This window comes from Schistocerca americana, chromosome 1 (assembly GCF_021461395.2).
Source record: "Schistocerca americana isolate TAMUIC-IGC-003095 chromosome 1, iqSchAmer2.1, whole genome shotgun sequence".
In the NCBI taxonomy this organism is placed as follows: domain Eukaryota; kingdom Metazoa; phylum Arthropoda; class Insecta; order Orthoptera; family Acrididae; genus Schistocerca; species Schistocerca americana.
In genome coordinates this window covers 387,934,238-387,944,635 of record NC_060119.1, presented here as the reverse complement: position 1 = coordinate 387,944,635, position 10,398 = coordinate 387,934,238, and the positions used below count along the sequence as shown (strand labels likewise).

At 40.0% G+C, this 10,398-nt stretch overlaps 1 protein-coding gene across 6 annotated transcripts in view; it reads left to right on the top strand.

The window, feature by feature from the left end:
- Positions 1 to 2,259: 2,259 nt before the first annotated feature.
- LOC124601711 (telomeric repeat-binding factor 2-interacting protein 1-like) overlaps positions 2,260 to 10,398 on the top strand; it is a 200,141-nt gene continuing 192,002 nt past the window's right edge. For all 6 annotated transcript variants that reach the window (XR_006978582.1, XM_047136269.1, XM_047136266.1 and 3 more), the window contains exon 1: positions 2,260 to 2,479. Coding sequence is in view for 4 of the 6 variants with exons in the window: in XM_047136266.1 (XP_046992222.1) it covers positions 2,327 to 2,479 (153 nt within the window). In the remaining 2 variants the exon portion in view is untranslated. The remainder of the gene's footprint in view (positions 2,480 to 10,398) is intronic.

The window sequence follows — 10,398 nt, the reverse complement described above, 5'->3', positions numbered from 1 at the left end:
GTTGTGACGCTTCCTTGTGAGTCAAGTACAGAGCTTCTAATGTGCCAATGCTCTTCATAGTAATAATGAGAAGTAACGAGTTTCCATGATCTGCTGATACATTAGGAAGACTATACATTATTTTGGGATTCTGGATTCAAGTGGAAGGAATGTGGAAAGAAAAGGAAAATTTTGACTGGGTCCTTTTTTTTTTTTTTGCTTACATCGCTAGCACCGACACAGAAATTCTTGTAAATATCCATGCAAATAGTCACATTCCCATTACAAAATTAAAAAATAAACAGACGAGAAAACCCAAAGTTTGATGATGTTTCATGGTATAAAACAAGACATTTATCGGTAATCAATGCTGACCATGTAATTCCCCATTTCTCCCAGTTTACTAGATAATCAAACAATTCACAGGTGTATTGTCAGTTTACAGTGTCCAGTAGACACAAACTTTCGGCACTCACACGTGTCACCATCCTCGGGTTATATACTGAAATATTGTACCCGCTGGACACTATGAATTGACAGTACCTGCATTCTTAGTCCAGTAGAGTGTGCCATGTCTCCAGTCGCAAGCAGGATAATGTAGTTTCTATACACTGTATGCTCTCTTCTGGGTAAGTGTCATCCACAGACAAATGTCAGACACATCTCTTCACTACCAAGGACATTAGAAGGTCGTACTGTGCTACAATATGATATTCCAACCTATCATTCATTCATACAGTCAACATTACAATGGTGGCTCGACCCATCAAATTGGTAATCCACCAGTATGCCCCCAAATCCCTCCCCAAACATCCATTGTAGCACCATCTTGCACGTAGCAGGAATCAACTGAATGGAATGGCATACAGTAAATGCTCACAGGACCTGACTGAATATTCTTGAGTTCAGAATATAATCTTCTCTGTTTATAAGCCGCATCACTTTGAATAAAGTACTTGAGGTTTCGACACTGCCTCTGCTATCATCACGAGGAGTAGAAACCGTTGACGTCTGGGGCTGTGACGGTGTTCTCGTTACATGGACGCGATGGCAGCGCCTGAAACCTTCGAGAGAAGCAGAACTGGTTTAAGGTTCATGCGACACAAGTGGCCAGTTGGGGCACCAAACTGAGAGGGGTGTCAAAAGTGCACAAGTGCAAAATTTATGTACCGGGTATGACATAATGAGCAGTGAAAACTCACTTCGGTGGAAGTGTATGGGTAATGTGGTGGGTGCCCGATGATATGTCACGAAATCAAAATCCCTTTAATATACAGACAATTTTGCAGTAATTTGAAGTACAGTAAGTTCATATTCCACACTATAATGCTGCTGAAATACTTTGCGTTTCCACAAATGCTGTGTTCATTTAACTGTAATCGGTATTAAAAGGAATAGCTGAAGCCTGTATTTAGATTCATTTCATAAGATTTAAGAACATTTCTGCCGCTTAAGTACTGATTCACTTACACAGATGAAGAAAAAGTCATTTTATTTTGATATAGCGCTCTCTAATCACGTATACATGCAAACGAGTCGAAACCTGTGCTGTCGAATAAATTTCACTAAATGAGAATATTTTGCTGTTGCTTTAGTTGATGAAGTTGCTGGGTATATGGTAGGAGAAGCTACATGAGACCAGTAAGTTAAATGGCATTTAACGTGTCTGATAATTACACCAGTACTGTTTGTCCACAGGCTAGTTGTGCAGAACAACGTTATCGCGCGACACATCTTCCTACAGACGGAAACAGAATTTCGAAAACCGTTTTTCGCTGTCGTTTTTACATGTCGCCTGGAAAACGCTGTTATAGTTCATGATTTAATCAGCACGATCGCTATTTCTCTTTAATTAGAAGAGGTATGAACAGCTTCAGTCTAATAGTTCTACTTATCCTTCACTGTACAGAAGGCCACTCCTTCCATATTAGCCGAAAATTTTTAAAAACAAGACGAAACTTGACAGCCCAAGCACGTTTCAAAACCGCTTGCTTTTACATGGGAGCGAAAACCGATTGTGGAATTGGCAAACCGGCAACCATAAGCGGATTTACAGAATCGATTTCGAGTGCTTACATGACCACCCAGAATTGGGAAAATGGTTTACGAAATCCGGTTCTGGGAGCCCCATGTAAACGGGGTGTATGCTAGTTAGCTGTTCGAGCTGTGGTGAGGGTTACCTGTACAAGTTTTCGATATATAAGTTCGATATATAAGGAAGAACGATTACGATGCGACGTTGTGATGTGTCTTCGCATTGCTGAAGTTCTCTGTATTGTTGTTGTCTATGTTATGTTTTGAGCGCGGGAGAATGAGGTGCAGTGTATGGATAAGAGGATGATAATGCATGACAGCTGACACTGTATCAACATTTTGTAATAGTGACACCGAAATGTTTGAAATTACGTGCAGTACTACTCTCTTTACTGTTGGGACCTTTCCCATGGTTTTCGTCTTGGAGGAAAATGATGAAAACAAAATTATCGCCCAAATGATCCAGGTGATATGACATGTCAGATTAGTAGTCGTAGTATAGCAAATTATGTTATATACGTAAGTTTACCGTCTGTGATACAACGTATATTATGTAGAGACCACGTTCTTACTAAATATAGAGGTTAACGTGATGTCTGCTATCATAAATGTAAAGATCAAAAGTTTATGATATTAATCAAGCTTAGGCTGCGACATTTTGAGAGATATCTGCATGGTGTAAGGATGAAGCGATAGTTAACTACAGTATCTCCCTATTGCAATTATGGAGGCAGTGTGTGGTAGATGAGCGCATAAACAAGTGATGGATCATGGTATCCCAGTTTATGAACTTTCTTTCTAATTCAGGTATACAACGTGTGTGTCTCTGTGCTCAGATGAACTAATGTTTGCAATCTGTGTTACGGATCTAATTTATGAGCTTGTTCACCACTCGCTGTCTCCACAGTTTGGTAAATGGCTACCTTTACTCATTTCATTATCATTATTTTGCCCAGAAATTTGTAGTATTGTAACCTTAAAAAAGTGCATGTGGTAGAGAGCTGCCCATCCTCTCACTGTAGTACACAAAAAATGTGGTATGTTTGTTAAAAAACAGCACCTGTTACTCAGTAGCTACAAAATTAAGTGCCAAAGGTCTGAAAATTACAGTCAAAACAATTTTGATGATCAGAAGAGCAGTTCTGGAAGTTGGAGGCACTACCATAAACAAATCCTATCTCAAGGCTTCTCATAAAATTTGAACACTGTTCAGTCATATTTTGAGGCCGTCAGTGGTACAAAAATTAGTGTTAAAAGAAAGTTAAATTAGTCTTCCAAATGTTCCTGCTTCTTTTTATTTGTTTATATGACCATTGAACATTCCGACAATAGTGTGATACAAGCCAGGGAATACATTATAGAATGTGTAATTGCTTATAAATTATGTAAAGAAAATTATAGTTGTACAAAGAAAAATATCTGCATATACAGGCTGTTTCACAATTTCTACCACAGGCTTCTAGTGATTGTAGAAGAGGCTTAGTGGTTAAAGTTTTGATAAGTGACTATGTCCAGAAATAAAATAAGTTTGATGACAAGATCACTTTCAAATTACCATATTCATGGTGGAGACCTGTGTGCTTTACAGCAGCTGATCCACCTGGTGACCACGCTGTTCATGTTGCAAGGTGTATCGGTGGTGCGTGCTTACATAACCAAGGTCCACAAACTCTGTTGTGTGCCAAATAATTTCTATTCCTGCCAGAACTCGTGCAAGGAGATCAAATTCCAACTATACAGGAGTCTTATACACAACTCTTCATACTGCCCCATAAGAAAAAAATTGAGAGTCAAATCTGACAATCATGATGGACAGGGAGTTGGTCCAGCTCAAGCTATCCACCTTTCACTGTACATTTACTTCAGATGTTCAAGAATGCCAGGTGCAAAATGTGCACATGTGCCCTCATGTTGGAACATCATTTGCTGATGGAATGATTGTGGCAAATCTTCCAATAACTCCATGAGCACCTTCAATAGGAATGTCAGATATAAGGGACCTGTTAGTGCTACAGAAGAATGTACGACGCAGTAAGATGACCGTCAATGATACTGGCTGATACATTGATACTGAAATTCACTTGAATCAGTACCGATTTTCAATTAATATATGGGCAAGAATTATTGCTGATAGCCAAATAGCACACTACAAATTGCCAAACAGGTTGACTGGTGCAAGATATCTTCACTTCCTATCGAGTAAGTTACCTGTACTACCAGAGGTGGTACCTTTTTAGCAGTGGCTGGAGATGCAGTTAATGCATGTGGAACATGAGCCCATTTTCTCTAAAATATCTCAGAACACCTCATACAAAAATTCAGTGGGCGATGGATTGCCTAGGGATGTCCAGTACATTGGTCAGCTTGTTTCTCCAACCATAATCCCTTGAGTGTTTGTTTGTGGGGACACATGAAATCTTTGATGTATGCAAGCTCCGTTACTGACTTCAGACACTAGAGGAATGTGTTAGCAATGGGTGCCACCACCTCTGTGACCAGCATGGAGTTTTCCGGAGGGTGCATGATTACTTAAGACATCTTCCAGAAGTGTGGCTTACTATGAATGTACACCATATTGAGCATCTCCTCTAGCGATGACTCAGAAGCGCAGGTCATTTATAATAGCAAACAGATTACATTAGAAGCTATGCCATTTCACAGTAACAGAATATGTTCTCATTACTTTACTGCATTCTACAGGTTGTTTGTAATAGCAAAGAGCTTGCAGTAGAAGAGATGTATTTCACAGTAGTGAAGCTGAAAAGGTACTCATAGCTCTTAAGGTATGCATTTTAGGAACCATGTTCACTGGACTTTCTTCTGTTTCTCAGGATATGGAACACTTTTTTTTTTAGCACCCTGTATCAGAAATGCTGGGATTGTTAATATCTTGGGAACTTTAAATTTGTTTCTACGAGAATTACTAGAAAATATTTTCGTGCTACATCTTGTGGCTTTCATTTGAAGCTGTAATAACCATGGTATATGCACATTTATAGTACAACAGCAGACCAGAATGCAGTAAGCTAAATATGGGTATATGAGGCCTTAGTACATTTTTAATAAAATGTCTTCATTTATAGTGCTAGGCATTTTCCTCATAATGAATAGTGTGTTACAGCCTAAGTTTGAGTAAATCTTATCGTTGTTGTGGTCTTCAGTCTGAAGGCTGATCTGATGCAGCTCTGCATGCTAATCTATCCTCAGCAAGTCTCTTAAATATTATATGTGTGATTTTTCCAAGTCATGTATCTGTCTTGTACCACATCCAGGAATCTGTATCTTTTGGTCTGAATTTCCAACATAAAGTCTAAAGCTATCAGTGTGAACTACTCTGGTGGCATGTACCTGCAATTACATTGTTTTGCTTCCATTTATAAACATATTGTTGCTATAGAAATATTTATTTGCCTTTTCAATGCTCAGAGAGAGTTGTGTTTGAAGTTCATTAATGATGTAACAGCAAGTAATAAGACAAGTATAGTCAGCATAACTCCTCCAACAACATTTAGGTCTTTTATGTACCAGACAAAAATAAATGGTCCAGATACTGAACTATGTTATCTACTTCAAGAGGTCTAAGACAGGTATTGGATTTTATATTGCACAGGGTTGCAGCCAGGCGAGAATTATTTAGAGAACTGGTTTAAAAAAATTATTTCAAATACCTCGGTCAAATCTTTGCAAGTTTTCTCCCAGAGCAACTTCGGTTGTGTCTGCATGACACAAGCTGTCTACGTTTCAGAACCAAGGCAGTTCTCTTTAGTTAAAGCTGCTGACTAGAGACACCTTGCGCCCTCTGAAACTGCTAGCAAATTCACGCCATCGGTTTTAGGCAATAGCGTGTGTGGGATACATGTCACGTGTGTGGATGCTGGAGGATTCTGCAGTGCAGAAGACAGTTGCTTTGCTCTTTTGTGATCCAGACCTCAGGCAGAACAGAAGTTTTTCTTGGCTCTGCGTTCCATGACAGGCTGCCAGCATAACTTAACATAAACTGTTTCCCCTTCCGTTGCCCACTTATCATCCTAAACTGGCCTAAACCACTCTAAGCACGCACTTTGTATTCTGTACACCAAAATATATTTATTTTACATAATTTTCATTCTGTCATTTAATGGCAGCCTTAGATGCCCACTCAAAAGTCCTGACCATTCAACCTCGTGTCCATTGTCGTCGTAAGCCAGATGCAGCAACCTTCTTCCCCCTTCTCTGCTGATGTACAATATTTAGTTTCAGGACATTGTAATCTATGTTTCACAAAAAATTATACAGGATTGGCTTACTTTTCTCTTACACCATAATGGTAAAGTTACTACACACATGTCTCATGACGTACACAATCAAGAGCTTTAGAAAAGTCAAGAAACAAACCACAAACTTTCACTTTTTTATCTAACTCTTTGAAATGATTGATACAAAGTTAGCAACTGCTGTCTTAGATGACACATGTTTCCTAAAACCATACTTTGCCTCACTTAGGCTGTTCTGTATGCCTATTAGCTTAAGTAAACGGTTTTTTATTATTATTTTCAATATTTTTGACAAGACAGAAGTTCTAGTTATGGAATTAAACAATATAATAAAAAGGATAGTTGCTACTCACCATATAGTGAAGATTCTGAATCACAGAAAGGCACACCAAAAAGACTGTTGGAAAGTTAGCTTTTCACCAGCAAGGTCTTTGTCAAAAATAGACAACAGAAAGGCACACCAAAAAGACTGTTGGAAAGTTAGCTTTTCACCAGCAAGGTCTTTGTCAAAAATAGACAACTTACACACACACACACACACACACACACACACAAAAATGCAACCCACACACACACGTCCACAGTCTCTGGCAGCTGGAGCCAGTATGGAACTGTAATTTAAGGTGTCTGTTTTGTTACCTTCCTTCTATAATTAACTTACTTTACTCTTTTTAAGCATTCAGGAAAAATATCTTCTTCCAGAGTTACTTTTATTAATAAAGTAAATGGTCCTACTGTATAACATTTACACTGAAGAGCCAAAGAAATTGGTACACCTGCCTAGTATCGCATAGGGTCCCCGTGAGCATGCAGAAGTGCTACAACATGACATGGCATACACTTGACCAATCTCTGAACTAGTACTGGAGGGAACTGACACCATTAATCATGCAGGGCTGTCCACAAATCTATGAGAGTATAAGGGGTGGAGATCTCTTCTGAACAGCATGTCGTAAGCACCCCAGATAAGCTCAATAATGTTCATGTCTGGGGAGTTTGGTGGTCAGCAGAAGTGTTCAGACTCGGAAGAGTCTTCCTGAAGGCACTCTGTAGCAATTCTGGACTTTTGGGGTGTCGCACTGTCCTGCTGGAACTGCCCAAGTCAATCGGAATGCACAATGGACATTAATGGATGCAGGTGATCATACAGGATGCTTATGCATGTGTCACCTCACAGAGTCATTTAGAAGTATCAGGGGTCCCATATCATTTCAACTGCACATGTCCCACACCATTACAGATCCTCCACAAGCTTGAACAGTCCCCTGCTGACATGCAGAGTCCATGTATTCATGAGGTTGTCTCCATACCCGTACACGTCCATCCGCTCAATACAAGTTGAAATGAGACTCGTCTGACCAGGCAACATGTTCCCAATCATCAACAGTCCAATGTCAGTGTTGATGGGCCCAGGTGAGGAGCAAACCTTTGTGTCGTGCAGTAATCAAGGGTACACGAGTGGGTCTTCGGTTCCAAAAGCCGATATCGAATATGTTTCATTAGGTGGTTCACAGGCTGACACTTGTTGGTGGCCCAGCATTGAAACCTGCAGCACTTTGTGGAAGGGTTGCACTTCTGTCACACTGAACAGTTCTCTTCAGTCATCATTGGTCCCATTCTTGCAGGATCTTTTTCTGGCCACAGTGATGTTGGAGATTTGATGTTTTACTAGATTCATGATATTCACGGTACACTTGTGAAATGGTGATACATGAAAATCCCCACTTCATTGCTACGTTGGAGATGCTGTGTCCCAACATTTGTGCGCAAACTGTAACGCCATGCTGAAACTCACTAAATCTTGATAATCGGCCATTGTAGCAGCTGTAACCGATTTAACAACTGTGCCAGCACTTGTTGTCTTATATAGGTGTTGCCAACCGCAGCGCTGTATTCTGCCTGTTTATGTATCTCTGTGTTTGAAGACGCATGCCTATACCAATTTCTCTGGTGCTTCAGTGTATAATTTTTTAATTACATTAGAAATACTATTGGTACTCTTGGCTTTTGAAAGTTTTATTATTTTTACTGTTTCATACTTATCTATTGGAAACAGAAACAAATTTTCTGTTATTTCAGCAGTGTTAATTTTTAATCTATAGAACTTATTGTTGATTTTATTTTTCTGCTGTCTATCGTACATCCTCTCTGGTGCTTCTATTTTTAGGAGAAACCCACTGTTTCCTTGCTTTCTTACTTATGGGACACATTGGTCCCATAGATACCTCATGATATTTTAAACCAAAAACCCAAATGAATTAGTTCCACTCTTAACTATAGTTTGATACAGAATGTAATACTTTTTGCTGCTATTGGACAAATATGTGTGTTGTATCTGTCTACAAAAGTCAGCTGAATTGATCTTCAGAACTGCCACATGTTATTGCAAACATCTGTCTGTAGCATAAAAAATTCCCAGACATATTCTAAGTTGAAATATAATAACCTGTCTGGAATGAAACTATATTTCTTAGGACACCCAGTCTAGTTTCAGAGAGCTCCAGTTTCTCTTTGGCACTTTCAGAAGTAATGAACTGGATTTCTTGTTCTCGTAATATTTAATGTGGTATCCAAAATATCTAAAATTAAAAATTAAACTACTTCTGAACAGGCCTCAGAAGCCCCAACAGTACCTGGACCACTGTGTCAGCCCCAGCCAATATGTGTCATTGAATGTGGTCAGTACACTGCTCTTCTGGCCATTGTCAGTTTTTCTAACTGGTGCTGCTGCTTCTCAGTCAAGCAGCTCCCCAGGTGGCCTCAAAAGGGCTGAGTACACCATGCTTTCAAACAGCACTCGGCAGACCTTACTGTCACCCATTCAGGTACTAATCAAGCCCCAGATCACCTAACTTTGATGATCTGATGGGAACTGGTGTCACCACTTGGCAAGGCCATTGCTATCTAAAATGTCTATAAAGGAAATATGTATGATTGAAGTACTTAGCTTTGCAGATGGACATAGAACTTATTGTCAGGAATATAGCAATTCATAAGTTTGGAGGAGAATCTTCCATGGGCTTTGAAATAATTTTGGGTGTGCCTAATGGAAAAGTGATATGAGTATAATTTCAAACAATGGAAAATCCAGGGTGGAAAGTAACGATGTTGTGAAAAGGAAAGTTGTCACTCATCATATAGTGGAGATGCTGAGTCGCAGATAGGCACAACAAAAAGACTGTCACAAATGTAGCATTCAGCCAGTAAGGCCGTTGTCAACATTAGACAACACACACATACAGACTCACATAGACGCAAGTGGACCACACTGTTGCTGAGTGTGCTGCCAAACATGACATCCTTCATTTCAGTGACTGCTTCACAGCCTGTGCCATATGGATCCTTACCACCAACACCAGCTTTTCTGAATTGCATAGGTGGGAACTTTCCGTGCTATATATCCTATGTTCCCATAACCCTCCTGGCCTCAACCTTCGTTAGTCATTGTCCTCTGCCATCCAGCCCCTTCTCTGTTCCCATTCCAGCACTACTCAGACCTCATTCCTCCATCGCATTGAGTCTTTTTTACTTCTCTCCTTTTCTGCTATCCTCCCCCACTTTTTCTCCACCTTTCTGCTGCCCTCCCTAACCTCCTGATTGCACGTGGCTGCCCTACCCTATTTCCACCTCGTCCCTGTGTGTTCCCTAACAGCACGTCACTGTCCCCCACCCCTACCACACAATCCCCCCTCCCCACTCCAGCCTCCTCCTTACCTCCATCCAGTCGTCACTCCCATCGTGCACTGGTGCTGCTGCTTGCAGTGTGGCCTCAGTTGCCTGAGACTGCAGTCATGTTTGTGTGAGTTATGTTTGTGTGAGTGTGTATGTGTGTGTTTGATATCTAATTTTGACAAAGCCTTACTTGTCAAAAGCTGTATTTGTGGCAGTCTATCTGCAACTCAGCATCTCCGCTATATGGTGAGTGGCAACTTTGCTTTTCAGAATATTGTTACAAGTATAATTTCCTGTATTACATATTAATGACTCAGCAATCATTGGCTCTTGCCAATTTTTTGTACTTCGTCCCATTCTCTGTGTGTTGTAATGTCTTCAGTCCTAGATGCACTATTTGTCTGATACAAAAGATGCCAATTAGCTCAGAATTTAAAGAAGCATAAATCTGTACATGTCA